The 13760-nt window shown below is 57.8% G+C and overlaps 1 protein-coding gene across 2 annotated transcripts; it reads right to left on the bottom strand.

The window, feature by feature from the left end:
* Window positions 1-4043: 4043 nt before the first annotated feature.
* Window positions 4044-6799, bottom strand: TNFRSF13C (TNF receptor superfamily member 13C). 2 transcript variants are annotated; one of them, XM_086610915.1, is made up of 3 exons: window positions 6655-6799; window positions 5968-6201; window positions 4044-4372 (listed from the first exon to the last, which is right to left on the bottom strand). In XM_086610915.1, the coding sequence occupies exons 1-3, from the start codon at window positions 6797-6799 to the stop codon at window positions 4044-4046; spliced, it is 708 nt and encodes a 235-aa protein (XP_086467041.1). The 2 variants fall into 2 exon arrangements, with proteins under 2 accessions (XP_086467041.1, XP_009981828.2); XM_009983526.2 differs by having other exon boundaries at window positions 5968-6162.
* Window positions 6800-13760: the final 6961 nt, after the last annotated feature.

The raw sequence follows: 13760 nt of genomic DNA, 5'->3' as shown, positions 1-13760 counted from the left end.
CTCCCGGCTCCTCTGGCTGCATTTGTGCCTTCACCCTCCCGTGCAGCTCCCCTGCAGCGCTGCAGCCATGGGGGACTGCGTGCGGCGTCAGTGCCACCTCGTGGCAGGCGCCCCGGGCCTGCTGGCCTCTCTTCTTCACCCACCACCTGCCGTGGGACACCCGCGGGGCTTCTGAGGGCTCCCATGTGTTCCTCCGCAGTGGCTAGCACTGGGAAGCGTGTAGTGGGAAAGGGTCCCGAGGGGGTGGGACAAGGTCTGTGTGGGACAATGTGGTGGCTGTGCAGCAAGTGGGGGGTTCAGAGGCTGTACCCAGAGATGGCTGGTCCCTGTCGGATGTTGGCCATTGGAGTATTGCTTTGTGCATGGGATAAAACGTGCCCACCGTACCCTGTCTATCTGCCTTGCCTGCTGCTGAGGTCCAGCACCCACAAAAAGCCCATAGAGGGGCGAGCCGGGTCTGTGGGGGTCTGTGGGGTGCTTTGGGCTGAAGTAGCTGGACCCGTGGGTGAACTATCAGGAGAGTAAACCAGTGGGTGAACCAGCAACAGCGGGAGAGAGGAGAAAGTGAGGGGAAAAGGGCCTGGATGGGGAGGCTGGCAGAGGAAAGCTGAGTGCTTTGAAGGCTGGGGGGCCTGCAGGATCGAGGAGAGTTTGTTAGACGTGACCAGTGGCTGCAGGAGAAGACCCTCGACCTGGCTACCCCCAGTGCCTCCCCTCCCTGTGCCACCATGCTCTGTGGGCCAGCTGGTGCCTGCCTTTAGGATGAGGGACCAAAACCACCCCCCATCCTTAGGGACACTATCCCTAGAGACACCAAGGCTTCTGTCCTGTACCACCAGCATCACTAGTGGGACTTGCAGGAGCTCCAATACCCCTTTGACCTCTATCATAGCGGGGCTGGTGGGGCTGAAATGGCTACGGGTATGCCTGAGGTGGTTTAGCAGCGAGGAGGGTTTTAGTCCCAGCTCCTTCCTCCTGCCCTGGGGTTTCCTCAGACTTTCCCCTGGCTCCCTCCGAAACCCCACGCTCCTGGGGCCAGGTGAAGCCCAGCCTCACCAGCCTCTCTAGGCAGCTGTGCGGGCAGTGGGGCGGGCGCCGGGCTGGTGAGGAAGCACAGCTCCTGCCTCACAGGGGGAAGTGAGAAACTGCTGTGGAAAGTCAAAAGATGGGCAACACCCCCTCCCCCCGAAAAAAAAAACATCAAAAACACTGGCTCTGCTAGCCATCCTGTCAGCCAGCTACTGAGGTGGCTGCAGGGAGGGGGACGGAGGTGGCCAGGCTCCGCTGACCTCTGGCCATGCAGACGGCCATGTGCGGAGGCACGAGCCCCTCCAGCTCAAGGCCCTGCTGTGTCCGCCGGGGCCACTATGGCAGAGACTCCTGAAACCAGGGGAATGAGGATGCCATAGAGACCCCTGAGCATGCATTGGCAACAGGTTCACTTGATTCTTCCATTTTTACAGCCACGTTTTTTATCTCCCACTGCTCTCCGCACAGATGAGACAGACAACCCCCCCGCCCTGTACATAAGGATGAAGACATGTGCACGAGAGGAGGTTGCAAATCTCTCCCAGGCCCAGGCATGCCTGGCAGGAAGGGAGCACTGCCCCACCACACTGGCAGCTGGGACACATGGAAGATGCTCCACGTGCCATAACAGAGAGGGGATTGGAGGGACACTCGACAGCTGAGGAATCCAATGTGGATCGAAATTCCGCTTCTGCAAACTGCAGATGCTGGCAGTGTCCTGTAGAGGAGATGCCTGAAGCTGAAGCTCTAGCCGAAATGAAAGCAGGAGCCCTTACCTGAGCAGAAAGAGGGACTTTTTCAACAGGATTTGTACGGCAGTTTCTTTTTCAAATCACCACACTGGTCGGGGTGGGTGGCACAGCTCAGGTCTGAGCCGTGGTAGTCACTCAGTGAGAAGCAGAAAAGGAGCCTAACGGTCCTGCTCCCTTTCCCTCTCACTCCCATCTCCCATGAAACAGGATGCTCTGCCTCCCATGAGCAGTCTTTCCAGCACCATAACATCCCCCAGCCTGGCTTCAGCTTGTTTCCCCACTCCAGATGCACAAAGGTAGCTTCAAGTCACTTCACGGGGCCAGGTGTGGAGCATGAGGATGAGGAGGTGCCTGATTCATGCCACAGGTATGCCCCTCCTGCCACAGGCAGTGTGGCTGCTGCAGATAACTGGGAACCCAGTGCTGGAGCCTCCACAGCTCCTGCCAGTGAGCCACAGGCACCTGGAGCCCCAGAGGACAGTCGCTGGGCATGTGGACCAGCCCCTTCACCATCCTCAGCCCCGAGGCTGAAACAGGGACTCATCCCACCCTGGGCAATGCGGAGCCTCAGTTGGATGAAGGCTTACCTCTGCCAGTGTGTTTAGGTCTGGGAGAGGAGTCGTAGTGAGGAATGTGGGCCTTGGCACCTGTGGTACCTCCTGTGGTTCCCCTTTTGGGATGGATGCTGCCAGCCCGATTCCAGTACCACGGCAGGGGAGAAGAGGGAGGGTCACACTTCAACAGCAGCATCTGGTCCTGCAGCCCCAGAGAGAGCTGAGTCTTGGGCAAGGAGTCACCTCTCTGTCATCAGAGGGACTAGTTAGTGGGTGACTCTACCATGAGCTGTGGCTCTTAGTGGCTCACTGGTGCTTGGCAGCAGTGCTCCCACACCTTGCTTGGCCATTTCTGCTTGGCCCCCAAAGCCTCCTGGGCAAGGAGGCGACCTTGCTGAAGGAAGAGCTCACCCGGGCTGCCACCAAGATGGCACTTCATGCAATTAACTCCCTCCAGACACTTCTAATTGCCAAATCATCCTCTCTGGGGCCAGTAGGGTTTCTCATCCAAGCCATTGGCCTGGCTCTGTTCAGCCAGGGGGATAGGCTGCTGTAAGTACCTAGAAACAGCAATCCTGCACTAATGAGTTTGTTTCCAAAGCAGAGTCTTTCCTGCACGCTAAAGCCACTCATGGGCAGGTGAACAAGGCCATCTACAGAGACATGCCTTGGACGAGCACCGCCGGCCAGCTCTAGCGCACAGGCAAAGCCTTGAAGACACTCACATAAATTAAGTCATCCCGCCTACGCTTGCATCACTCCCTGCCTGGTTCTGCATGGCATGGAAACATCCATCACCGGGAGCCCTGTCATCCCGAGTGACACGTGGTATTTCTGCAGCCACTGTGAGCTGAACTGATGGTTGTCTGAGGCTGTAATGACAAGCTCATGGAGCTCCTCTAGACCAGCAGTCTCCATTGCCTGCCTCTGGTCCTCCCTGACTTCAGTGACTGTAGATCAGAGTAAAGACAGATTTTTTTTCCCTCTCTTCCCTCCCTTGCTCCTTGCTTGGGAAGACAGAGTCATTTCCCATCCCCTGGGTACCTGGCGGCAGAGGGGGTCCCCTCGATGGCTGGTGACACCTGCCATGGCATGAGAGAGCCCAGAGGGAGGAGAGACCTAGGTATTATGGCGTGCAGAAGATCGAGTGGGACAGAACTGTGAATGGAGCAGATGCTGAATGTGCCTTTCTCCACATGGCCCCAGGCCTCCTTTTATTGAGGTCAGTCACAAAAATCGAGCTAATGGCAGCAATGAGGGACTTGATTCTAATGTAACTCCCTGCTTCCCTTGCCATCTTCCTTTTCACTCCTCTTTCTGCTATTCCAGTCCTGTGTCCCCAGGAATTGCCCATCCAGCAGCAAACCCATCCCGGCGCAACAGCAGCCTCGCAAACAGCACAGCAGCCCCCACCACCCTCTGTCCTCGCCAGCCACGTCTCTCCTGTCTCCTCCTGACAGCACAGCCAAGGCAGCTGTCAGCAACTCGGCGTAACTCGGCGTGATTCGCTTTGGCTTCCTCCAGTGCTCACAGGCGTAACTTGGGACTCGGCGCAAATGGGAAAGTGGAATAGGGCAGTCATCCTAGAAGGCTGATTTTGCTCGAGGCAAAACCCAGTCCTCAGCCAGCTCACGTCCGTGCAAGGCTTTGCCCACTCTGGACAACTGCAGGGAGCAGCCAGAGGGCTCCAGCCTCGTTCCCCTCTCCCTCAGGCTCTCTCCTCGCCAGTACAGTTCTGGGTGGTTTTTGTGGTGACCAGGGCTGTGGCCCCCAGCTCGGTGGCGGGCAGCGGGAAGCCATGGTTGCACTCCTCATGCCGGGGGTACACGGTGGAGAGCAGGACAATGTCGCCGTCAGCATCACCCTGGCAGCATGGCCTCCGCTTTGCCCCAGCTTTCCTGGGTGGCCCTGGCATCGTCAGGCCTCCGTTGAGCTTCAGGCACGGGGCCGGGGCCAGGGCCAGGGCAACTTCTCCCTCCGGCGTGGCTGGGTCCTGGTAGCCCAGGCCAGGCAGAGGGCCAGCGGCATCCACATTTGCTGAGAGAGGACAAGAAAAAGAGGTTACAGGGCTCACAAAGTGCGACCAGATAGGTCCTGGGGAGAGGTTCCCATCTCTGTGGACACACATGGGGGGAGATGGGGCTGGAGCAGGAGGAGCCTGAAAAGCCACCACCACACCGCTCCTGCTGCAGAGCTTCTCCTGCTTACAACTGATGTTTTTCCCCCACTGAAAAGCAATAGGGAAAGGCAGAAACTCGCACTTGCACTTCGAGCCCTCTTGCTAAAAAGCCAGCCGGCGCAGAGCAGCCCGGCCCTAGGTGGCTTGCCCTCCCCGACCACCTCCTGCTTAAAAATAGACTTGTTTACATGCTTCGAACGCAGGCACATGCCACCGGCCCCAAGCCTCCTGCCACTTTCCACGCATCCAGTGCCATAGTGGTGGGCTTGCCGGGGTGCAGCCCAGAGGGATGAGGGGGACAGGGACCAGGGTGGGGGAGCAGCTGAGGGGTGCCTCCGATGCTCTCCGCCATGGCCAGACCTCTCTTGCCACTGGATTTCTCCCTGGTCTTTCGTTTCCAGTATTTTTGCCAGGCGTGTGCATCACGGGCTGTCACAGCTGCGCTTGGTTTAGCAGAAATGCCCCAAGTAATGTCCCCCCCAGGTCTGAGTCACCTGGTCGGCACCGCTGGTAGCATGTGGGTAAGCCCGGGCACAAGGATCAGCTGCCCCCGGCCCTGCTGCCCCCCAAAGGCACCCACCCGGGCGGTGATGGGTGCCAGTATCCCCTGAGGCTGCCCCTCATGGGGGTCCCAGGGAGCCATACCCCCTGCCCAAGGACAAGGAGTGGTGAAGCCACGCAAGACCATTTCCAAGAAGAGTGGCCAGGGTTGAGTCAGAGCCAGGGTGGGGGTCCCCGGAGGAGGACCAAAAAGATGGGCCATCACAGGGTATAGCGGCCTCACCCTCCTGGAAATACTCTGCCAGGAAAGGCTCAGCCCTGTCGCTCACCCCCAGCCCTATTTCTGAGGCCTTTGGGGACAACCCTGTGTGGTGCTCCAGCATTCTGCCAATGGGGCTGGCCCTGACACCGTTGGGGTCTTTGGGGTGCACATTGGAGGGCACCTGGTATCCCAAATGGCAATGCCAGGCTGAGCGGTCAAAACAGGACCCCCATTTGCAGCGCTGTGGAGAGAGGCTCCTTCTGGAGCCGTCCTCAGACATCCACCACCGTTCCTGCAGCCCCTGCTCCATCCATGGCCCTCCAGCTACCGGGGCAGAGGGGCAGACAACTTGCTACTGCTCTGTACATGTCCCCTGTGGAAAGAGGACAGTGCCAGCGGATGCTTTAAGCAAGTAAAGGCACAGGGAGACCCAGCAAAGAGAGGGACAGTTCAGTGGGGTCATGCTGGGAGCCAGGTGCAGGTGTGGGTTCCCAGGGGACACAGAACACCGCCACTCATCGGGGGGGTGGCTCAGCTACCCTGAAATGCCCTGGTGTGTCCATGGAGCCCATGTCGAGGTGGAGGAGCCAGTCTCAACAAGGCTATGCCTCAGGGGAGCCAGCAGCAAGTGAACCCATCTGCCCTCTGAGCCTTGGGATGTTGTGACAGGGAAAGCAAGAGGTCCCCTACCTTCAGCCTCCTCGTCTGCCACCTTCCTCTTCCTCTTCTGCTTGCCCACCTTGCAGGCCAGGAAGCCCCAGATGGCCAGAGCCAGGATGAATCCCACTATTGCTGGGACCCCAATGATCAGGAAGGTGCTGGGCAGTTCCATTGATGGGAGGGTGGGCGTCAGGGTGGAGGTGGGTGCCGCATGGGCAGGTTCTGCTGTGGGGCGAGATGCCAGCAGTGTCAGGAGGGGGAGAGCTGGGGCGAGGGAAGGAGGGCAGCAGCATTACCCACGCATCTGTCCAGCCTCAGGACTGCGATGGTGGGGAAGGAGAGTGGCTCTGCATCGCTAGCCACCCATCTCCTGCAACGAACTGTCCCCTGCCTAGCAAGACTCTTGTCCCACCTGCTGCCATGCCTGGGTGGTGGGAGGTGAGGATGTCCTGCTCTTCCCATGGTCACTCCTGGGGCAAGCTGTGACCCCTGTGCCAAGCTGGATCGTCTCCCTCCTCCCTGTACCACGTTCCCATTGCTGGAACTGGCTTCCCTCTTCCTCCCTCCTCCTCCAGGTGAGGGCAACGCTCCATCCTCCATCACCATCCAGAGGAGAAGGTCCCCTCCGCTGCCCACCCTTGGCGTGCCCTCAGCCCCCTTAGCCCACCACTGCCCATCCCCAGGAAGGTCGGGCCCCGTCCGCCCATGTCCCCTTACTTGTGTTGTCCTTGAACAAGTCGGAGCACTTGACGCAGGACCTGGTGAGGAGGTCGAAGCACTGGGAAGAGAGGCAGGAGAAGGCAGTGGCGGCTTTTCCTGATGAGGACATGGCGGAGAGGGAGCGAGAGCCCTGCTCCCACATGGCACGCTGACAAAGGGGCTGCCCGAGTGTGAAATTGCAGCGCCCTGGGGCCCGTGGCAGAGGGAGATACAGTCTGTCAAGCTGCGCCGTCTCCCTTGGGGATCTCGATCGCTGCGCTTGCCCTGGGGCGGATCTTCACCCGGGAGGAGGAGAGCAAGCACCAAAGCCCTACCCCTGCCTGCCTGTGCAACGCGCCCTCAAACTACCCCTCTTCTCCGAAATACACTTCCAAAATCCCCAATCAAGCAGCACCCCATGCCCAGTAGCACGGTGCCCCAGCCCAATGGTGTCACCTCCTTGGCCTTTGCCGTTCCTCAGCCCACCCGTACATCGCCATCAACATGTACCCTAGCCTGCACCCTCCCTTGCCAGCCAGCAAAAAGCCCCCTCAGTGTCATCTGGTGCTTACAGGAGGCTTTCCTCTGCCCAGGTCTTTACAAGACCCTGTCCCAGGGCCACGGATCTGGCTTGAATGGAAAATGCAGAGAAGGACCAAAGGAGAAAAAGAGAGCAGGGGCACCATGGTTTCCTCTTTTAAAAGCTCCCACTGTCCCTGGGACACAGCCTGTTGGTGACTGCTGTGCAGGCAGGTCAGCTGGTGTGTGCTCTCCATCACCTCGCTCTCTCCATCCTCTGCATTGCAGACCTAGACCCTTGGCAAGGAGCCTCCCAGCCCCTTGGCACCATGTCCTGTTCCTCTGGAGTTAAGGTCTGGCTCAGTTCCGTGACTGCCCAGGGCACGGACAAAGCAGGTCACACCAAGCAAGTCCAGTCCCCGCACACTTGGAAGGGACTAAATAAACTCTTATTGGTCTTAGGTGTTCCTGGTCATGAGCAGGAGAAACCTGCCACCAGTACCCATACGTCAAAGCCTGATACCTGAGATCTGAAGTGGGTAAGTGATGGATTTCAGTGCTGCAGGTGGCTCTTCTCTGTCCTTACCAAACAAAACTCATGTCCCTTTTCCTTCACCCCGTAGGAAAGAAAGGAACCAGCTACAGTTGCTTGTTTGCTCTCAGCTGAAGAAAGCAGCTCAGGAGACCTGCCCCAGTCAGGAGAGCCCTAATGAGGCTTTACTGCTGGGGTTCCAACCTTGCAGCAGCTACAGCCTCTGGGCTCTTTCTACCAAGGTCTCTTCTACTCACTGTCCTGGACCATGGCTGAGAGGGGAGAAGAAAAGCCAAAAGTTGCTCTGGCTCGAGGTGACAGAGTACCAGGTGTCCTCACTGGGCAACTGAGCTCACCTGAGCTCAGCAGAGGACTTGGTACCTGGATATATCTGCCCCTCTCCAATGGATTTTGGGCAAGCTAAGCCTGCAGCCTCTGCACTCCACCCCCTGAAGCCCCAGGTGAGACGCAGACACCAGCTCCCCTCACTGAGTTGCAGCTCAAGCACGGCTCTTCAGCACCCCATGTCCCTCAGGGCAGGAGTTGCTCTATGGCAGGGACCCTCCCAGCCTCCTGCCACGTCTCCCTCCCTGCCGGCAGCATCCACCCAGGAGAATGGTTTGCAGCAGGGCAGTGCCGAAGCAGCTCCAGCACCACCTCAGCCCTCCGCACCAGTGCCGTGGGGCTCTGGACGAGTGAAAGTCCCAACCAAAACCGGTCGCTGCCCACTGGTTCCATGCCTGCCGTGATTTCACTTCCCTTTCCAGCCAACATGCCCAGCCGCTCGCTCCCTCCCTTGCCCCTCACACACCTGCGCACATGCCTGGCTGCTGGGCATCGCCCTGCCTGGCTGCCCTGTGCCAGCAGGGACGGCTGTGCCAAGCCCAGGGGGCGGCAGGCTCCTCCAAGGAGCTGCAGGAGCGCGGCTGCCATTCCTGTGCCCGTGACTCAGTTATTCCCCCTTCGTCTTAGTCCCCTCAGAGCAGGAGGGGCATGTGTCCAATGCACCGGGAGCAGCTCTGGGGAGCTGGAGAGCCATGCCACAGTGCTGTGCTCCGCAGCAGGGAGGGCTGAGGGGGCAGGAGAAAAGCCCAGGCTCACTCCAGCCCACATTTGAGGTCTGCAGCAGAGAGCCCTGCGGAGGAGAGGGCATCCACAGCCCTTGCTGTCCCGGCAGGCAGCTGGCAGAAATGTAAGAGTAGGGACTAGGGAGCAGAAAACATCTTGCCTTGTGGGCTGGTGCCACCCACGGAGGCAGAGGACCCCCACAAAAAAAGCCAGTGCTCTGTCAGGACACCTGCTCCAGAAACACCTCCCTGCTCCAAAGGCTTTGATGTTCCTCTGGCCCTGTCTCCACCTGCTTGTCTCCATTTCCCAAGACATCCATGGATGATGGATGCTCCTCCATCATCCTCCCCTCACCCTCTCCCCTGTAATCCCCCTGTTGTGCTTCCCCCACGTCAGTCATCTCTCGGCGACCTCCAGGGAAACAGGTCCTGGCATCTGCTGTACCACAGATTAACTCCGTGACCCCTCCAGTCAAGTATACGCGCTGGGGAAAACCCAAACCGAGGCACCTACATGTTGCTTTTGGGGTGGAGGGTAAGATTTACACTAGAGCTCAGGAGCTGATGGCTCCTGTTTCGGTACCTGGAGTGAAAACCTGAAGCTGCGAGTACATGGCGGGGAGCGCGGGGACGGCAGCCTGACGTCCTCCTGCAAATAAAATGCTCCCAGGTCCTGTTACGTGGAAGGATGTTGCAGCCGCATCGCCACGATTGATCTTACCCTATTCCCCCTCCATTTTCTGAGCCCTTTTTATCCCCTTCTACAGCTCTTCCACGCTCCCTTCCCGGCCTGTCCGCCTCCTCCTGGGCCGAGAAAATGATGTTCGAATTTGCACATGGTAACGCTTACTCATGGAGAAAATCACCGCTGACTTCCCCAGCGGCACTCACATGTGTGCCTGCTCACCAGTGCGGCCCAGGCTGCCCAGCCGGCTCCGGGAATAGGCTGTCCCCCACCTCGTCTCCCCTGTCTTTGCCTGCCCTGCCCTTCATAACAGTGATTGATCATTTTTGGAGCCGCAAAAGTTAAGGCTTTGTGAGTAGTTTGAGCTGTTTGCATCTAGGAGCTGAATACGCTTGATAATAGCACAAATGCATAATTAAAGAGCAGAAAAAATGACTCACTGGATAACGAAATATGCTTTTCTTATCTCCTCTGCAGAGAAAAGAAAGCCCCTGGAGCCTGGGATTCCGGCTAACTAAGTGCGTTTATTAAACAAATAAACCAGCAAAGACCTCAAACGAGCTATTTAAAAATTATGTCTTAATCCTGGAGTCAGAGAGCCCAATTTCCAGTGCTGTTTGCTCCAGTCACACACTGGGAGGGCTGGCTTTGGCGGCTGGGATCCCCGTGGAGAGTCCAGCAATGGTCGGGGCAGCGCCAGTGGCCCCAGGAGCGGGGAGGGACAGTGATGTCCTGCGAGCGCTCATGCACACATGAGTGACTGGACTCGTGTGAGCGGTTCCTCTGGTGTCAAGGGTGGGTGAAGTGACTCACACACACGTTTGCAGAACCGCCCGTAGCAGAAAATATCCACCGAAAGTTCACCTTGTGCTCGTGCGCACCGGAAACCCAAAGGCTTGTCGATCAGAGAAGCTGCGAGGTGTTTATCAAACAGACCCATTTACCTCGGGACGAACCTGTGACAGGATGCATCCAACGACCCAGGAACGCCTCGGCACAGCCCAACAGCTGCCCCACATCCAGGTGGTGCTTCTGGAAGGCTTTGGCTGGAGCCAACCCCCAAAGCACATTGGGGGCCTCTCTCCTGCGCCCCTCCAGAGCACCCCTGTGCCGGCTAGTGGAAAGCACCCCCTTCCACGATGTCCTGGTACAGCTCTCAGGAGACATTTTTTCAGGGCTCCAGCACAAACCTCCTCCTTGGGATCCACTGGAGTGCCCCAGCCCAGTCCAGCCTCTCTTTTGCCTTCTCAAAGCCCGTCAGGCTTAGGGATAAAATCTAGGAAGATTTTAGGAGTAAGATGGGAAACTGAAAGCTTCAAGAGATGCACCACCACCCTAAAGATGCACCACCACCCTAAAACCCAGACTCCTCTGTAGGTGCTCTGCTTCTTACCAATGGATTTTGGGGAGGTCATCACAAGACAGCATCTCGGTGGCACCAGCTCCGCTGAACATCGTTCATCTGCCCCTTTCTTATTTGTATGTCCCTGGAGTTGTGCTCATCCATGAGGTTAAGAAAAAACAAGTAGGTGTCTTTGGCTCCCTCTGCAAGCAGGCTTGAACCCCTCCAGGCGTGATGCCAAGCACCTACATTAGGCTTCTAAGGTGGGCTGCCCTTTGAAGAACTCTCCAGGGTTGCAGAGGGAGGGCGGTGGGTTGGCACTGCCAGGGAAAGGCACTCCCTGCCCCAGAAAGCCCAAGCGCAACACAGCAGCATGGAGGATGTGGGAGAAACTCCTCCATCCCCAGTCTTGCCCTGGGGGAGCTGAGCCCTTGTCCTTTCCTCCCAGGAGCAGGCAGTGGTGGGGAGTGATGGGTGTTTCCAGATAGTGTGCTGGCTGCTCTTGCCACTCTGCAGAGCGTGGTGAGACTTTCCTAGTGAGGCTTGGGTCTTCGGACACTGCCCGGGCTCTCACAAGCCCTGCCATGTCACGAGCAACACACTGTTAGTGGAGCCCAGCTCTTCTGCCTGGACGTCCCCGCAACAGAAACCTATGGCTGAGGGCGACACGCTGCCACACTACAAACCTCCGAGCAGGTGGGTGCAGTCAGTTCAGGCATGTGTATGCCGGAGCAGAACCCTCCCTGGCACACCGGGTCGAGCACAGAAACCTCCCCAGTACTTGCCACTGGGAGCCCTACCACTGCGCTCTTGGGGCACGGAGGTCTCCAGAGCCAAAAATCAAAGCCCTCTGAAGGCGAGGGGCTGTCTCCTGTTGACCCCCACCCTTTGCAGCTCATTCCAGCAGCAGGGGACAGGAAACCACTTTGATTGGCCTGGAAGTCAAAACTAAATTAGGCAGCCCCGATTGCATTTTGCATAGTGCGTCGTTATAACAAACTGCGCAGAGGAGAGCTGCAGCCCCGGCTCGCTCACGGGAATGGTTTGGTGAATACATTTGAACAAGAAACAACCCGAGAAAAGAGGAAGGTGTTTGCAAGCGACTCCAACACAGAAGAAGTTACGTTTATCTGAGGCACTCATTTGTTGCAATTTACTCTGCTGCCTGCTGTACAACCAACCCCCTTCCCCATACACAAATAACACCCCACCACCCACCACAACCGCAGCCCAGCCCCAGCATGGCCGCTTCACGGCCATGCTCCTCAACAGCAGCCACACGAGCCATCCTAATGGAGATGCTCAAAAGCAGTAGTGTGCCTGGATGACTTAAAGCACAGCTCAATTGGGGAACAGAACGCACCAAAAAAACCCCCAAAACTCCTGTGGCACCTGCAGATTGCAAGAGCATAAACAGGAGTAAGGGTACAGGAGCCTGCGTGGTTTCCAGTCCTAACCACTGCTCCAGAAACGGCTCCCTGAGCTGACTTTTGTGGCCGACTCATTTTCCTCGCTAGTAGGGAGGATGCTGCCCTGCAGCCTCCCACCACCCCGGGTGTGGGCAGCAGCAGTAGGTGCGAGGCCAACATCCCTCATGCCCTCCACCGGGGAGCTCCAACTTTTCCGTTTGTCACCGCCAGACGATGCCCTGCGAGCAGCTGAGCCAAGGGAGTACAGGGATTTTGACCGTAGGCTGCTTGGCTGCTCAGATGCCAAACTCAAGCTGGTTTCAGCCTCGGAGCATCGAGAGGGACTGCAGTACTGCAGGAGGAAAAAGCGGCACGTGTTTGCACATGAGGGCAAGCCCCAACTCGGGATGAGAAGCAAGGAAGGGCATTTCCACTGAGCCAAAGCGGGTCCTGTGGCTGGCCGGCTGCCTCCAGCAGTGAGATCGTCACCGCCACACTGTCAGCTGGGAGGCTCCGGCTGACAGCCTCCCCTCTCCTCCCTCTCCCGCCAAAGCACCTCTGCACCAAATGCATTTCATTAGTCTGCAGTGGCATTGCCACACTTACCAATCCCTCCATGTCATTCTCTGGCTTCTCTCAGACCTCTGGATACTGGCCTGGTGTAAAAAGGCTGGAGTAATTTAATTTGCATGGGCTCGAATGTGGAATATTGTTACAAATTTCAAAGGCCGTGTTAAGGATGTGATGTAGGAGAGAGCTGAGAGGCAGATTTGGCCCATGCCCCTCCTCTCCTGGCCGGTATCTGGGCACATGCCTCGGCTGTCCTGCCAAAGCCCAGAGAAGCATCAAGGGAGCAATGCATGGGTTTGGGAAGGAGAGGAAGGGGAGGATGATGGGCTGCTGCGGATGCAGAGCTGGGGAGGTGGAGAGGGACTGACAGCAGCCCTGTGCTGTGCTCACACACACACATCCCCCTGTCTTCCAAGGGACCTGTGGGCGAAGCTCATCAATTCCCTTTCAAAGGGATAGTCCTCCCTCAAAGGGAGCTCCCCCTGTAAAAGCCCCACCAACTTCTGAGCCTTCAGGGCCTTAAAGGCTCTGGCTGGAAGAAGGATGAGCTGCACCAACACAGGCTGCCACAGGAATGGAGATGCTGCAGGGGGCGAACAGTATTGCTGAGGCAGCCAGCCATAATCGCCCCTCCAAGATCCGTTTCCTGGTTTCCTGTCTCAGTGAGAGCACCCATAGGAGAGTCCTGCCCTCTGCCACAGTCCACCGGGCAGGCTGCCCATCCACTCCCAGGGAACATCTCCTGGGCAGCACAGCTCCCTGGCTCACACTCGCCTTTCCCCTCCACACTGCAGCCACAGTGCACGGAGGGCCGGACCACCAGAGGATGCAGGCAGGCTTCCGAGGGACCATGTGGTGATACAGCATCTCCCATCACCCAACCTAAAAATTCACATTAGAGGCTGAGGGCAGATACAGCTTTATACCCCCTAATAATCTTGTCTCTAAGCTAGATAACTAGGACTGTAAATCCCTGGTGATAATCACAGACACCATGCCT

This window comes from Tauraco erythrolophus, chromosome 4 (genome assembly GCF_009769465.1).
Source record: "Tauraco erythrolophus isolate bTauEry1 chromosome 4, bTauEry1.pri, whole genome shotgun sequence".
NCBI classification, from domain to species: domain Eukaryota; kingdom Metazoa; phylum Chordata; class Aves; order Musophagiformes; family Musophagidae; genus Tauraco; species Tauraco erythrolophus.
Note: the sequence above shows the minus strand (reverse complement) of the source record. Positions and strands in the feature narration are given on the sequence as shown.